General features: G+C 35.6%; 1 protein-coding gene across 1 annotated transcript in view; it reads left to right on the forward strand.

Moving 5' to 3' along the window:
- Positions 1-17880, forward strand: part of TMTC2 (transmembrane O-mannosyltransferase targeting cadherins 2) — a 231215-nt gene that overhangs the window by 148261 nt on the left and 65074 nt on the right. Inside the window, exons 4-6 of the mRNA XM_062491239.1 lie at positions 5934-6048; positions 15225-15310; positions 16141-16325. Of these exons, the coding sequence (XP_062347223.1) occupies positions 5934-6048; positions 15225-15310; positions 16141-16325 (386 nt within the window). The remainder of the gene's footprint in view (positions 1-5933; positions 6049-15224; positions 15311-16140; positions 16326-17880) is intronic.

Below are 17880 nucleotides of genomic sequence, written 5' to 3' on the forward strand. Positions count from 1 at the left end.
TTCACAGGCTCTTGTCTTGCCTAAGTGATTTAAACCAAAACAAACGAAACCAGTCAACTTGAAGTGTTATGAAAAGCCTGCTATCTGAATATGAGCTAATTTATGTTTTCCAAATCTGACATACGTCGTTTGAGCACATCTGAAGATTCTCTTGGTTTGCCAAACTCAAATGCTGATTTTCTTCTCGCTGTGGCTGCTCTGAGATGTTTCCAAGACCCTGTGCTCACTGTTCCCCTTTTCTGGAAAGAAGCCAACAATGGTCCATCTGCTCTGAGCTTGGAGGACCAGGGCTGACATTTCAGCACCCTGCCATTGCTGCAAGAGCCTGGCTTGCAGTTTATCACTTGGAACATAAGTGATAGTTTTGAATATATCTTAGATAATTTTTTAGAAGCCTACTGTAAAGAAGGTTACATAATTTAACAAATTTAGTACCTGGTCACTTCTTTGCACTGTGAGGCTTTGAAGAGTTCCTCAGGGTTCATCTCGAGATGACTGGGATGCCCAGACATGTCCTCTTCTTCCACTTGTATTTTTATGCTCATTTGTCCTCCTTTCTTACATGATTTATATCCATTGCTTCTATAAAATACAGTTCCTTATAGAATGAGAGTTTCAGATCAGCACTGTTCACAACTCTTTTCCTGACCATTGTGAAGTTTTATGGAATGTGAACTTCTTGGCAGTAATGTCTTAATGGTGTTCACACACTTGCAATGCAAACTTAACTGACCAAGCTGTGCAAAGGTGTGATTGGGCCCTGCTGTGAACAGAACAATGAGTAGATTAGATGTTAAAGGTACTGTGGTCATCCTTTTCTCATTGTTTTCCCTAACTTGGATCAGCTTGTTGTCTTATTGATACCATACTCTTCACAAAAATCATTTTAGCATGAGGGAGACTGTGGCAGAACTTGGTTGGCTGTAGGGTGGTAGGTAATGGTGAAGCCAATGAACACTAGCAGCTGCTCAGTCTCATTTCTCAGGTTCATCGAGCTGCCAGAGTCACTCTGCTGTCCTTTGAGGAGGAAGAGTTAATTTTCTGTAACATAGAGGGTGAAGGGGGTGTATCAGAAGTAGAACAGGTCATGTGTTCGCATTCATTTGCATCAGGGTTTCAGAACTGAGAAACAAAACCAAAGCACTGCCTGCCAAATGTGAGTTGGTTAGTACCCATGCTGACATGTTGCTGGATAGCTTTCAAAGCAGTGCAGTTTTCAATTCTGTTTTTCTTTCACCTGCTGTCATTACAAAAACCCTGCAATTGATCAACAAATGAACTGTTGAACAAATGATACAAATAACAGCCTTAATACATAGAAGAATATGTAAAAGTTAAGAGGGGATAGATTTCTAACATGGTCTCTCTCAGCATTTCCACATGCTCACTGATACCAAACAAACAAACAAAAAAGTGTGCAAAGTAGATTAAACACATAAATTATGATTATGTAGAAACCATTATTCCTGTAGGAAACAAGAAATTGGGCAGTGTTGTGGTTGAGTTAGGAAAAGGAGGTAACTTGATCAAAATGTTCTACTAATGAGTGAAGTTTTCAGAGGAAAACTACTGCAAATTATATGCATGAATTTATTACATATTTTGAAAAAAAGTCATTATTCTCTTGAAATAACAGGAAAAATATAAGTACCTTATACAAGTCATAGTATAGAAATCATGCAAAACCTGTCCCACTTTGAAAGTAGCAACCTGTAGCATTTAGATAATTTTTTCCATTCTCAAACCACTTAATAAACATGATCTAGTTGTTCTGGCTGTCTTTGTGAGTGGTAGTGACTCAGCATTGTAGAAAAACTGTTTTAGATGTTGAAGTATTTTCATTATGTTTTTATGAATGTGCAGTTGAGATTTCAGAGGTTTTTTTGGGTAAGCCTGTCATTCTTCTGTTGGTGAAACTTTCCTCCTTGAAGAAAAAACTGAAGGCTTTCTTCTGGGCCAGCATTGCTTCATCCTTAAACACTACTGAAGAAAAAAAAATAGAGATTCTAATTGTCATGCATTCATTTCTTTTTCATAGACAAGTCAAAAGAAATGTGAAAGATTTTAAAGAGAAGGAATGCAAACTGCAACCTCTATTTCTAATTTCACAAGCTAAAAAATAATAAATAATACACAAATATATGTAAAGCTCCAATGAGGTTTTCTTGGCTTGATGTGTATTTTTCTATGAACTGAAGGTTCTAGTTTAGAACTGCTGACAAGTTGATTACAAATTACAGAGTTGTTCCCTAAATACTTCAGTCTTTTCTCAAGTAGTTTGTTTCACTCAAATAATAATCTAGTTCACACTCCTTAATGCGTTCATCAATTTGTGGATTAACTTATGTGAGTAAGTCTGATAGCATGAGGTGAGAAAAGTATTACCAAACTTCAGTAATTTCACGTGAATAGGGAATGTCTTTTTTAAGTTTTGCATCTTCTTTCATTAGTTTTCAAGTATGTTTTCATAACATAGAAGTAAAGGCAGCATTTTCCTTTTCTTTGCTATATTATTTTTAAATGTTTACCAGGCTGTATTTGAGTGATTTAATAGGCAGTTCTAGTTGGATTTTTTTCCTCTTCATGTTTCAGCAGAAGTGTTTGGAGAGCAATATGTTAATGGAATGGTAGTTTCCAAATAGATTTCATTGTTACCTAATTTTCTGTGGATTATATAAGGGTGCCAGGTAAGAATCAGAATTTAATACTTCAGATTATCTTTATTAATGATTTGTGATGTTGATTTTTTTAATTTAAAGCAAACTTTGAATCAAGAAATCAGCATACATGCTTTTAACCCATCTGACTGCTCTTCTATGGCACTTTGTTGCTTTATCATCTTCATTTCACTGAATAGCATAGTATGATCTTTGATTCAGTAGAAAGGAAATGTTTATTTAAATTAAGATGCCTGTAGACAACAATTTCCATTTCTCACTTGTTTTCATAGTTCAGTTGCAAGCTGAAAGTTTACTAGTTTTCTCTAGAAAATGTGCTTCTTAAATACAGGCAGAGTAGACAATGTTATTCTTGTTTTGCTGTTTAACAAAACACATATCTTCTGAACGTTAAATGTCCCCTTTTGCAACTTAGGTAATATAAATATTAAATGAAAAATATTTATCAAGAATAATTGGAATAAACATCCATTCTAAATTCCAGAATTACTGACCAAGGTTTTTTTTAAATAGTTTTTTTTTTCTTTGTACAGATGGAAAATAGTTGAGTGCTGTAATTTAGTAGGTATAACCTTGCTCCTGTTTCTGAATGTGCCCATGGTTGAACCAATCTATTACAGTTTTGAAGAAAAAATGTTGTTTTAGACATGGAAGTTAGTAATTAGAAGGTTGTTTGTTTTTTCCCCCTGAAGGTTAGTTGCATTACTTAAGACAAAACAGAAATGAAGTTCCTTGAGAAGTTCACGTAGTCTCTTCTCCATGTATGTACACCATCCTCTTTTCCTCATATACCAAAACCCAAGAGGACGTGGTTACTGCAGGTATTAACTGTTCATTCTTGGGTGCATGAGTATCATCTCTACATGTGCTCTATGTATCTATCACCAGCCAGAGCTAGGTCATTCTTCTAACTAGTTCTGTATTTTAATAGATGTGAATATTTATATCAAACTTATATAGTTTGGTTAAGTGAAAAGACCTTGGTTTTCATGTTTGCATTAATGTTAGATTGTCAGATTATCATGTTTTATGTTTGCTGTTTTCTGCTATTGTCTCTTCTTCTAGGGCATCACATAATGTTAGTAATTCACAGTTTTACAGGTTTAGACAAAAGTCTAAATGGAATAAATTTTAAATTGAATAATGTAGATTAATTATTGATTGATATGAAAAGCTTGACACAGATTATTTTGCAAAATGCAAATTAAAATATTGTCTTAAAATTTATGTTAACTCAGATAACTATTAGAGCCTAAGGCATGGAATGAAGTGTAGAGGAAAAACTATTACACTGAAACAGTGTCTTTGCAGTCTTAACAGATGAAAAGATGCACTGAATCATCCTTTTATGCATCCTATCATTTACTGAGCTTCAGAATGGTTGGGAGTAAATAACTATGTGGCTGGAAATTGTTATCAGTAGCTCAGATGGTCGTTTGGTGTAATGCTGTGTTATGGGAGATTAGAGTGAAAACAAATATCCCTATAGATTATATGGAATGTGCTATTATGGGAAACAGGATGCTCATCTACTGCAAAAGCAAAATGAGGTCATGTTTTCACAAATTAATTTTAAAACTTATATGTAAATATGTGTTTTTCTTCCAAGGGTTAATGCCTACAGACTGGCTAGTCATGTTCATTGGTACTTCCAAAGTGTTTGTGTAAAAAAGGAGGAGTAGTAGTAATGGGGAAATTTCAGAATTTTGCATATATGCTAGCCAAGTGTAAAAGTTGTGTGAACCTGAGAATAGTTTTAGCAGCTGTATTTGAAAATGATGAAATATTTTGTGACTTTTGTTGATTGATCAGTATTGATCAGTAAGGATTGATAATTTATTTTTCACTAAATACTAGGGTAAAATGAATTGACTCACAGAAGCAATAGTTTCTTTTCTTATGGAAATATTGCATATATTTTCTTTCTTTGATTTACAGAATATGTTGTGCTCAGTTGAATTACACAGTTTTAATGAATTCTAAATGGATTTATTATATTTTCCCCAGCAATGACTAGTTTTTTTCTGCTCAGAGGAAATTCTGTGTTTGCTGCTGTTTCCATCCCTGTGGTAGGATGATTCTGCAACAAACCACAGCAGCTTGAAAGTGATGCAATTTCTGAGGAAAAAAATGCCTATCTCAATTATCAACCTACATAGCAGTGTTACATTAAAACTAACATAACATTTTGCATTAGTCAGAACTGATGCAAATTCTTGGGAAAAAAGAGGGCTCAAGTGAAGTATTGGTGTTAGTTGCTACTTTATCTAATGTTTAAGTGCATCTGGAGGGAAGAATATTCTGACATATATTGTGTTTAGTGGAAAGGACACACATAATCTTTCCGTTGGTTTCTTTCATGTAAAAAAGTATGAAAGTAGAACTTCTTTATGAAACAACTTTGCATTTATAAGCGCATTGTGGTTTTGTTTTCATGTTCACACACACTAACTGTAATTAGGTTCCTAAACTCTGAGTAACAGAGGTTGTATTTTTATAAAATGTTAGCTCCAATTCCTTCTTTAAGTAGCTTTTTTAAGTGCCACTCAACAAAACTGCAAAGAGAACACATGCAAGTTTAAATATTTTTTTTTTACCTAAAGTCCTTTATAGATGGGTATAAAAGCACATTTTGTAACATAATAAATTGCATGGAAAGGGACCACATGTTGTTGTAGTAGAAAAAAATGCATTTTAGTGATCTGTGTAGTATGTTTATATCCATATGGCATATTTTAATCCTAGTTATTTACCAAACTTTTCTTTAAATTTCTGTGTCATATATCAAATTTTAATACTTCAGTGAGGACTATGTCTACTCTGGAAAATTTCTTGCTGTTTACAGTCAGTAGGCTTAAAAAAAAAAGTTAAAACTAGAAAGATGCCTCAGTTCCAAATTTGACTCTGGAGATTTTTATTTGTAGGCAGTATGAAATAAAATGGTCCTTTCCCTTTGTTATGGAAATTTCTAGAGACGTATTTTTTTGTAAAAACCTTCCTTTTGCCGCCCAAAAGCTATCTGCATGCAGAGTGCATGTAAATCACCTCTATGAAATGTGAGTCTCACAGTAAGATGCAGAGAACCAGAGGGTTGGGGGGGGAAAAAAAAAAATAGAAGGCAACCTCCCCTCCTGTTCCATAAAAATAGTTTCTTTGTGGGGTTTGTCTCCCTGAGAAACTACCTGATACTTGCATACTCTGTCATGTGTAATTGGATTGTAGCTCTTTCTGAATACTGTTTTCTCCTCTTGACAGCATGGGGTAACCTTGGAAATGTTCTCAAGAGCCAGAGCAAGATTTCTGAAGCTGAAAGCGCCTATAGAAATGCCTTGTACTATCGCAGCAACATGGCTGATATGCTTTATAATTTGTAAGTATGTGTGGCTTTCCTGGGATTAAATTGTCTTTGAAACCTGTTGTGAATAGAACTACTGATTTACTTGCTGGAAATGGAGACAATGTTATTTGTTGCTTTGTAATAGTTATTTCATTAATTGTGCTCCTTAAACTATGGGGTGGACAGGATTCTTTTCTTGGTCAACATTATTGTATATACACATAATGGGTAGGGATGAGGTAAATTTACCAATCTCTTTGCTTCAAAAGAAGAAAAAAAAAACCCTACATTAAACAAAGTACCAGTAGATGAGTTGGTGAGCTGTGTAGCCCTCCATCTGTTTGAGATTCAATTAAATTGCAAGGTGTTATTTAGACTTCTCTTTTTAAAGTCTGAATAACACTTGGTGGGCAGAGTGGGTGCAAGCCCTTCCAAACACAGACCAATACCCTTCTGTTAGCTCCAGTGGTCTGAAATCTTAAATTGGCAAATTACTTTTCTCCTGTGATTGACTTCAGAGCAGCACAGGTTAAATAAAGTTTAATTACTTGAACCCTGTTCTAGGTGAGTAAGAAGATAAATAAGATGAGCATCAAAATAGTTACTCATCTGGGGAAAAGATTTCCCATCTCAGTAATGTACCAAATCATGAAGATGGAAGAGAGCATCGTGCCAAGCTTTGCCCTGAGGTGGGATGGTGCTGTTAGCCCCATCAGGGAAGGACTGATTCCCTGGCTGTCCCAGCTGGGTGTCATGCCTGCACCCTGGTCAGCACTGCTTGTCCTGCTGGCCCTCGCCCTTCCTCCCCCTCCTGCCTGCCTTGCCCCAGCCAGCACAAGCCCTCGGAGGGGGGCTCTGCTGCACGACAAGCTGGTCACCTCCACCAGCCACATGCTCTCGTTTTGTGATGTGTGTGGAGGGCAGAATCCAGGTGACTGCTATTCCATAGGTAGCCGTTCGAAAATAGTATTCTGCGTGCAGCAGGAAAGTGTAACTGTAAGATAAACAAAATGTGCAAAAACTGCATTCAAATAGTAAGCCTATTCAAATCAATCAATCAATCAGTCAATCAAAAAATAATATTCTGCCTGTAAGTTCAGTTGAAAATAACTGCTTACAATATGTGAAAATAAAGTTTACCATAACAGGTATTTCTACTATTTTTTTTGTTTAAAAAGGAAGTTGACCATTTCATTAATTTGTCTGTCAATTAAGCAAATGAGCTGAATTCCAGAAACTCTAAATAATTTAATGATAGAATTTCTGTTCAAAAATTAAATCTGTATTTCACAATATGTGTATTTTTACTAATAATTTGGTTATACAAATACATGTATGCACGGAAATTCCCTCTCTGTTAGGCAGTGAGGAGTATGAAAAACACATTTTTAAGAGGAATCTTCTGCTCACATTTAAAAAATAACTTCTGAACTGAGCAGAAAATTGTAGGAAATAAAGTGACAAGATTAAAAAATGTATATTTCCTATATGCTATTCATTTTGAAGGTGAAAATTATAACTATTAAATTTTTGTACGCCTGTATAGTACTTTTGTCTCTTACAGTGTTGTAGGGAGAAGCTGAAGTCAATACCAGGGTAAGTAAGAAGAGGAAAGGGGTTTGGACGATAAAGACAGGGACATAAAACAAATCAGATTTCAGTCTTTTGGCTGTTCTCAGAATAAGCTGCTAGTCTTCCAGTTTTCCATTGATATACCAAGTATATGTCTATAAGCCCTTACCTCTGTTGAACAAAAAAGGTTTTGAAATTCTACTGAATTGTGTGGAAGGATTTTAACTAAAACTCTGGTTGGAATATATATGGAATAAGAAGTAAATTTCACTTCTTAGCCTTTTTACTACTACATTGAATACAGTAGAATCCCATGTTTTTTAAACAAGCTTTACAAAACCTTCAGTTACTCAACAGTAGTTGAAAAGCTTGCATCATTTTTTCTTTTCATAGGCTTTGTCAGTGTTGGATGCTTCAATATCCAGCATGAAAAATAGATGGTAAATGAAGTGTCCTTTGATATTACACCAATGAAGCAATTATTTTAAGCACAAACCCTCAGGAGCTCCTTTGCAAGTTAAACCCATCCTTGGCACGTAGTTCTGTGGAAGCCTTTTACAAATATCTTCTGTAGTGGAAAATGTCTTGTATGTGCTTACAAGAGGCCAGCCAGTTTTGCTGTTTCTGGTTCAGTATGTGCCACCTTTGAAACTAAAACAATCACTCCATAGAACTCCTGGGAAAAAAGGTATCTTTACAGTTATTTAGAAGTACTGTATACCTTTCATGTATTCATTATTGTTTCTAAGCACCTATGCCTCAGTATTTGGTGCAAATTAATTGGCATGTGCAGCTCAGTGTTCACTCATAGCAATAACAAATCCAAGTGCTCTTCTCTGCTAAAAACCAAATTATTAATTCACAATTTTAATGGATAACAGAGAAACTACCTAAGCAGAAGTGCTTGATCTCTTTCCTTCTTTTTCTATGAATTGAAATGTGAGGTTGGCTTAGAAGTTGACTACTAATACATTAACATACAAGGAATTTAACAGACTACATGAATTGCTGAATTCAGTACTGTATTTTTGTTTTTTGACTTATACCTTATGGCTGTGAGTTACAGCTGTTTTTGCCACTTAAAAATTTTAAAATGCATTAATGCATAGCTACATAATCTGCATTTGAAGATTTGCCTGGTTATGGACATGTTATATTTGTGTTCTCAAAGCTATGTAGCTCTGCTGTTTTCAACTAAATTTCATAGAGTAGTAAATCAGTATAAAATAATCTATCTTTCTCTGCTTTTTTTTTAACTGAGAAAACCATACATTTTAATACTGTGAAGTACCAAGGACAGAGCTGTAGAGAAATGATAGCTTATTCTTTCAAGCAAGGCCACACTCAGTAGATTAAAAACAAGCTATTTTAGTTTGTTTTGGCTTTTCAGTCTTTGTTACCCTTATGATTGTTACCTAAAGCTTGTGGGGCTTTTTGTATTGTTTCTAATTGCTTATAATTAATCTAAAATCTAAAGTAAATCTAAAATAATACTGTTTATCAGTTAAAAGACAGTTTTGCATATGTTTAGCCCTGGTTTGGCTTAGAGTATTTTTTTGTCATCCACATAGTAATGTATGTTACCTTGAGTTTCTCAGTGATCATAAGGATGTTCTCAATCTGTCATAGATATCGAATATTCCTTTAAAATTATACAAATTGCTTGAAATGTTGTAACTTTGGAGTATACAGTGCCCTATAAAAGATGGATTTCTAGCAATCAGCCAGCCCCTTACTTCTTTCCTGAAGTATCTAATTTTACCTTTACTGATATAGCACTGCGAGTACAAGCTCGTTATTCAAATCATTTAATTTCTTTTGATAAGTTTGGATTATGAATTTCCATAAACTTTACATTGGAAAACTTAGGGTGTTATATCAATAAATGTGGAATTTTTTTCATGTTTCTGTTAGAAATTTCAGCCACTATTGAATACTTCCTATCCTAGAAAGTGTAGGATTGCAGTGTTTTAGAAGCAAAGTTTAATTAACTCTGCATCCTTAGGTAAAAGCGAATATAAGCAAAATTCTTGCCTGTCTGTTGTTGTTAGGCTTTATATGTTAGAAAATGTGTTCCCTGCCTTTTAAGAGTGCTGGCATAAGAATCTCCTTATCAGAGACACAAAAGTCTAAAAGCAGTATGACCTACCAACCTGTGCTGAACTGTGGTTGAACCCCAGACAAAGTTCCTGCAGCACCTACCTAGTAGGAAACAAGTCAAGGTTATGGTTCCTGTTCCTTGATAGCCCAGAAGTTTTTATCATTCAGGATGTTGAGTTAAAAATCAAAGAGGATGTGTCATCTGGTGAAACTTTTGTTTTTCTCAGCTGTGAATGCAAACTTGTTGCAACCTGTTTGGAATTAATCTCTGCTTTGCCACTGGTTCTTCCTTTGTCAAAGGCAGCAGCTGAAATTTGTGTCTTGTAACCAAAGATGTCTTGATAAAATCCTGCTGTTTTTTGAGACTGACTCTTGAGGTAACACCCAAAGGTGACTGGTGGTTTCCTGCAGTGCAAAACTCTTCTCTGGCATGCTTTGTAGGACCTATATGAAGTACAGATAGTTTTCAAAGTCATATTTGAGAGAGGTGAAAGGCATTCAGTGACCTAGCTATTCAATTACATATTCAATATTTGAAATTGTGGGCACTTACAGTCTTTGCATAAACATCCACCATTTTATAAAATTAGGAAAATAATGGTTTGTGGCTGCCATTCAGTTTCAAGAAAGACCCCTCTTGTAGGAAGTTCTTTCCAGCTCTCTATCTATATTGACTACTGGGGCACATGAGAGGGAATAGGCACCTGGTTTGAGGACTGCAGACACAGCATAGCACTGCCCATTGTCCAGAGCAGTGAGAGACAGGAGCAATGCTATTCCTCATCCTCATAGCAACCCTCCCTCTGTCAGGGAAATAGGGGTTGTGCAAGTTGATGTGGTTCTGAAAAGGTAGTATTCCCAACCAAACTGTACCAGTAACAGAGAAGAAAATGGGACTATATTTGCTGACCAATTTGCTTTCATTTGGGAAGCTCTTCCCCAGATCTGGGAGAACATAACAATTTTGCTGTGCTCTGAAAGACTCTGGGTTGTTTTGAGGGTGATAGTTTAGGGGTGGTTTTTTTGTTGTTGTTGTTTTTTTTTTTATTTACTACTGGAGTAATAGATTGCTTAGTGAGCTCTGCAGAGGAAATGGTTATTCTCTGTATTTTTGATTCTTATTGATAAAAGAGTATATTTTGTGGTAGCATCCTTACCTTGCTACCCACTAGTCTTCCAAATGACAGTGGAAGTGTTGCCTTAGGCAAAGCAGATCTGCTCTTGCTGTGTGATTGTATCCACATCTGTGTGAGGAATAAAAAAGGATTTTCTTCCATTCCTTTCTTTGTTTGCCAGTGCAGCATTTAAATAGATACAGTCCTTTGTAGATAATCCCACCTGAAATCAATGGGATGAATGCGGCTTGAAGCACCCCAGTCACAGCAAAATAATAGCTAACAGGCCCTATATTAATTGTTATAAATCAGTAAACAAAATTGATTAAACTGTTTCAATGCTGTACCTGGGTTGAAAATGTTATAAATATTTCACTAACACACGTGTTTGCTTTGACAGTTGCTGTTCCTGTGTATTGTATTTGGCCAATTTATGCCAGTTTTAGTCACTGAGAAGTTTGTAAGCAGACTAGCTGACTAGAATAGGACTACCAAAGGGAAGAAATTATTATGAAACTTGAGAAAGACCATAGACCATCTACTGCTTATTTTTATCCTGTGACTGCCTTCTGGTCTCTGAAAACATTTCTGTGCCATTAGTATTTAGTGACTTTGGGCCAAAACCAAGGAAGAGGAAGAAGACAGGAAGATTTTTTTATCGTTGGCGAGGCAAGATAGGTAAAAGTTGGCAGCTTTAAGAATTCAGGAAGGTTGAAAACAACTCATTTGGGGGGGAAGTGTTTTCCTGCATGAACTAAACAAGCAATTCTATCTACAGAAATTATGTGCATAATTTCCAGATATTCAGAACTTGCTTTTCATTTTTTTCTTTTTATTTTTCTTCCTATCTTAAAAAACCAGGATTCTGAGCCACTTCCTAAGTCACTTGGAGAAGTCTACTCCTGCAAGCAGTCAGCTCATATCCTCTTTTTCATAAATGATTAACACCCCATGTAAAAGTAGATGGAAGTAATGCAGGCAAAAAAAATAAAATCCTGTTGTAAGGTTCCAGAATCTTGATGCTAATGATAGTTACAACTTGTCTCCTAATTAATCCTAAATGAATTCATGGGCAGTTTAGAACTGTCCACTGTGTCCTGTGGTTTAAGTGGCTTTTTCTTTTCCAAAGACATTTATCTTCATGTATTTCACAGAATCAAAGAAATATTGGAAGGGACCAGAGTGGGTCATCTGGCCCAACCTCCCTGCTCAAGCAGGATGATCCCAGAGCACATGGCACAGGGTTGTGTCCGTACAATTTCTGAAAATCTCCAGTGAGGGAGACTCCACAGCCTCTCTGGATAATCTGTTCCAGTGTGTGGTCACCCACACAGTGAAGAAGACCTTCCTCATTTTCATTTATTCTTTCATGGTACTTGTCCTACTAAGCCACTTTTTTTCCAGTTGTGTCAGGAAACTGTCTTTGCACAGAAGTTGCATATTTCATTTAGCATTTTCATTTGTCTGCCTTATAACTGGGAAGGTGAGCTGGAGTGAATAAAACATTTTGGAAGTATCAGCTTGAAGGAACTGTTCCTGCATTTTGGATTTTTGTGGGGGAATTTTGGCAGTTAGGCTTTTTTATGTAGTTTGGCATTTTTAGTAACTGTAGAAAGTTAAAAATGCCAGAAGGACTTTCAGGTCTTCATCCAAGTTCATCACTTAAACTAACTCTTTTTATCAATCTCTTTACTTCAAGGGTATTCTTTCCTTTGTTCATCCTTGGGTAAGGAAAAGGAAAGTTTTATGTCTTTGTAACCACAGAAGTTAGGTACATACTCAACATGTGTCAGCTGCTCTGTTCCACCTCTGGCTTATGTCCAACACTTCTCACTGTATTGATGCCTTTGTGGTCTTTCTGCTCCTTCTCCCCTTTGCAAAAAATCTCCAGAGAGCAGTTATCATTTTGCAGTGTAAGCAAAGAAATGAAAGGCATGTCAAGAACAGATCTGCTCCTGGCTGTAGTGGACACTTGGTTATACAGGCAAGTTATACAGCCCTGGCCACTGGGGGGGTGAGGTGCTGGAATCTGCAGTGCCTGCAAGGTGTGAACTCCAGCGGAGGGATGTTCTTCCATAGCATCTAGAGCTTTTTCTTGACTTTCTTTAATCTCACACTGGACATTCATAAATCTAGTAATGTTTGTACTGCCAGAAGCTACAGTGAAAAGTAGTGATCAATCAGGACCAAATTCACAAGAAGAGGCAGTTTCATGCCTTTGTAAGATTATATTCTCCCTCTCTTTCTTCTCCCAAACTCATAAAAATTGCAAATAAAACACTAATTATTAGGTGGAATTCAGCACTCAGTCCTTCATCTGAGCTGCTTGGGTTATATATATGAGGAAGAGAGAGGGAGAGAGAGACACACACTGACAGACTGACAGTTAAGGGAACAGCTTTTAAAAGAAAAACATCTTTTGGAAGAGAAGTTATTAAAAACAAAAAACAAAAAACAACACCTCAAAGTCTCAAGTAATAAATCAGAAGTGTCAGTATTAGACAATGTAGTGAATGCAAAATATTCATTTGTAATAATTGCAAATAGAAGTTCTTTTAATCACAAAACCACAAATATTGTACAATTACCAAAGTAGTTTGTTTTGGTGAAGTTGACCAATTACTGCATTACTTCTCTCAATATGTTACATTATTTATTCCAGTACTAAAATAAGAATGGAATTTCTTAGATAAAATTTTTCAAAATTGTGTGTGGTTTTGCTTTCAAAAAAATGAAGCAAACAAAAGAACAGCAAACTGTTTTTGCTTTTTAAAAAATTTATAAGTACCTTAAATGTCAGACCATACACCTCATTTTTTTTCTGTTAAATCTCCTGCTATCAATAGCAAGCAGGATCAAAGTACCATAATTAATCTTCCTTGAAGTAAGGACAGTGTATAAAAATTTTCAGAGTAAACGAAATTCAGCTTCTAGAAAATTTAGATGTTATTTCTTTCCTGATGATCATACCTCTTGCCGTTTGCAAGATAATTGATAGTAGTTACAAACCTTGGTGCCATGCCAAAAAGTATCCTGAATGTATTCCCTCATTGCTTACTTTACTGCAAGTACTTGCTAAATGTAAGTTCTGTTAATATTCAAAATTATTTATTACTGAATCTGAAGTTATTTGGGAAACAGTTTCAAAGTGAGGTCATATGATGCTGATAGGATAGTATAAAAAAAAAAGAGGATATATTCCTCAATTCCATTTAATCCTAACCCACTGACAAGAAGCAAACAACGCAGATGCTGGCTACTTCAGCTAATTGCCCTTCTCTTTTCATCTTTTGACATTTACTGGTTTGATTCAAAAAGTCTTCCTGAGATGTTAGAGGGAAGTAAAATCTTCTCTGATTTGAGACTGGAGGTAAAAGAATACTAAGCTCTTTGCAGTTCAAAAGTCTATCAGCAGATAAAAGGATAGAGGAGGAAAAGAAAATTGCTGTAGGTTAGGGAAACTGCAAGTATATATGGTACTGCTTCCACCTTAGAAAAACAGCTGTGTTTTCCTGGATATTTTGAGCTATATGACAAAGAATGTTTACCCCTGGATAGTGAGGTTTGAGTGTCCACTCCAAAAAGACTAATTTTTAAGGATTTTTAAATCATTCTGGTTTGAATATATTTGTATATGCTCTTTTTCCGTTTTCTGGAACTTTGGAAAACTGTAATGCTTTGAGCCTTAATGAAGCATACAGTATAAATTCATATCAATGATGCCCAGACCACTTCTCAGAAATTTGGGGGTAGCTGGTATAAATCATAATGCACAAGGATGTTTGTCTTAAAAGCTACATTAAAACCCATCGATTATGAAACTGGAAATATTCAGTATCATCTTTAAGTTACTTCAATAAGTAAAATTGTTCAGAGTATAAAAAATACTGGAAAAAACAGAACAGTTGCAGGTGCTTGCTCACCTTTACAGTGAATAATCTAGTGAAATTTCTCAACAAGGGGGCTCCTTAACATAACTCGTGAAGTCTTGGGTGCTTAAATTTACAAGGCATTTGAAAAAGATCTGCTTATTTCAGGTCAAGACAAGAAGCCAGGCTAATCATTAATGACTTATAGATACCTCCATCATATTCTATCCACTTTAAAAAAGTCTTGCAGGCTAACATTTTCTCAACGGAGTAAATGAATCTCCTGGTTTCCAAAAAAGCCCAAACTATTCTGTTTCACATCTGCTTTGTTAAAGCTATTTGAATGCTTCTGATGTCTATGAATCCATCTTCATACATGGAATAATTTTCACACTGAACTGTGAGTGCTTGTATCTCTGAACTACCAGTAAGCATATTTTTCTTTGTTATCCAAGTTTTGTTTTCAGTATTTGTTTTCAAGTTAGTCTTCGTAGTAACCTCACACCTCACTCTCTCTTTTATTTTTTTCTTTTTTTTTTTTTTCCTTATGCAGAGGATTACTACTTCAGGAAAACAGCAGGTTTTCAGAGGCATTGCATTACTATAAACTGGCAATTGGTAGCAGACCTACACTAGCTTGTAAGTATTTTAACTGTACAAGCTTTTGTAATATTGACTGTAGTTTCCTTAGAAAATTTTCCTACTGTTTTATATCGCTTTCTTTTTTTTTTCAGGAGCTTTTAAGTCAGAAAGCAAAAGGTGAAATTGTGCTCTTGAAAGCAAATGTTTATTGGTAAACAACTACATTTAATGTGGTACAAGTAAGAAGCAGATAATATATTAACACTCAGCATCACTACTGGAACTTAAAATGCTTATCTGGGGTGTTGAGCCACAGATTACTACTGCCCAAATTTTCAGGCTCCTGTTTTCTGTTTCTTACAGCCAGTCCCTGATGATTATGTGGGTGAATAATACAAATATTTTTAAAGTCCTTTCCTTTTTTTCTTTCTTGCCTGGGGAAAATGGAGAATAATCATTTGGGTGGTGCCAGTAATAGTTTCCAAAATTTAGTGGTTCTCTTTAAGATGGCTGAGACTTTTGTACCTTCAGTATTAATCTTCTCTGTATGTATATATATATTTTTTTTTTTGAATACTTCAAACAATGGTGCTATATGCTTTTATACAGTCCTAAAAAGAGGAACAAAATAGAACATCCTGCCTAACCAGTGATTCCTTACCTCCTTACTCAGTCTTTATGGTTACCTTCTTTCTTTGTCTCTGAACTTCTACTTTTTATATGTTCGCATATGTTACATGTTCACACTCACACAAATGAGTGTTCTATGTTGTTCAAAAACCAAATTAGATCACCACAGGATCTCTACCAGGTACTACTTAGAATTGAAACAGTAGATACAGCATAAGAGAACTCCATTGAAAGATAACATTTTTCCCTTTTCACAGCTGCCTATTTAAATACTGGTATCATCCTGATGAACCAAGGGAAGACAGAGGAAGCCAGGAGGACTTTTGTGAAGTGTTCAGAGATCCCTGATGAAAACCTAAAAGATCCTCATGCTCATAAAAGCTCTGTTACCAGCTGTCTTTATAACTTAGGAAAACTTTTTCATGAACAAGGACACTATGAGGTAAGATTCCACATCTGTATATAATACACTTACAAAACTTTCATATACGAATAATACATGTTGCTTCCACTCAGACTTTCAAAATATATCATGTGCATGAATTGATTTGATTTCACCAGATCAAAATTCACATTCTCTACAGAGAATATTTGTTCTCTGTATCTACCAGTGTAATGCTATTAATTAGCAGCATGATGTTCTCATGTCAGAGTCAACATTAGCAGTGGTCACATCCAATTGGTGTTAGTTCATTGGTTTTGGCTTTGTACCCATAGCTGCTATGCAAGAATAAAACCTGATTAAAGGCCAGTCAACCTAAAGTGTAGAGCCATTATAATTCAAAACACAGTAAGTCCATCTTTAGCTGGAAAAGTGCAATTATGCATTTAAGTCTCCAAAAATAAGACCCAGTCGAAATAATTTAAAACTTTGGTGATTAAAAACATTCCATTGTGTATTATTTTCAGATAACTTGACCTAAGTGGTTTGGGTATTTTTAATGTAACAATAAACTGCACCCAAGCCATCCCATCTCATTTACACATGCAACTGTGACTGTTGTGACTCCTCTCCATTTTCCCTGATGAACTTAATTGAAACGGGAAATTCACTTGAGGTTTGACCTTTAGCAGTATTTGAAAGAAATTCATTCTCTCTTTGCATAGTCAGGCATACTTCAGAACAGGAGTTGTGAGTGGTTTTGATCCATGTAAAGTGTTCCTTACCATGACAGTTATGTCAGCTGTTTAAGATCAGGCATGCGCAGGCTGGACAGATTCCCTGTCATCTGTCTGCTGCATCCAGCTCTGTCACATGGAGTTACTAATTGGTTAAAATACACACAGCTGATGCATATATACAGAGAAGAGAACAGCAGCATGCTGTCTGCACAGGAGTTCTGTGCCTGCAGGATACAAGAGATTTTAAGAATACAAAACTTCAGATTTCTTCCTGGTGGCCATTGCTGCCTTCATAAGCTGTGATTGTTTGATGCAGAGCTAACAGACTGACCAGCAAGCATCCAAAGTGGTGTCTGAATAAATGTGTGATTGGGTAATTCAAGAGACAGCATATTTGCAAAGGGATTCCAGTTTTGGCTTTCTTGACTTTATAGTGCATCTCATCCTTTCTGTTGAACAGACTTCAGTTGTGAGGATTATGCTTTGTTATTATTTGGCTGTAGACAATGATTCCTTTATTTTTAGGTCCTTTAGTGTAGTTAATCATCAGAATGTCCTTTGTCTGCTATTCTATAATACTCCATATTCTTTGACAGTCTATAGAATTTTATGTTTATCAACTTATCAGTTGTTAAGAGGTATGAAAAAATGGCCTTGTTACTTTTGCCCAGAAATGAAGTTGCAATATTTGAACTAACTTGATCTCTTATCTATAAGCCTTACTGAATTTGGTAAAATTGAGGTAAAAAACCCAACTTTTTAAATGGAGAAATTTTGTACTTTGTGTCATTTTTGATGCTGATCTGTTTTCTCTATACCTTTCGTTTGGGGAAAGAAGATAGTTTGGTTTTACTTTATATGCAAAAGGATGCTTT

Source organism: Cinclus cinclus, chromosome 4, assembly GCF_963662255.1.
Source record: "Cinclus cinclus chromosome 4, bCinCin1.1, whole genome shotgun sequence".
Taxonomy (NCBI): Eukaryota; Metazoa; Chordata; class Aves; order Passeriformes; family Cinclidae; genus Cinclus; species Cinclus cinclus.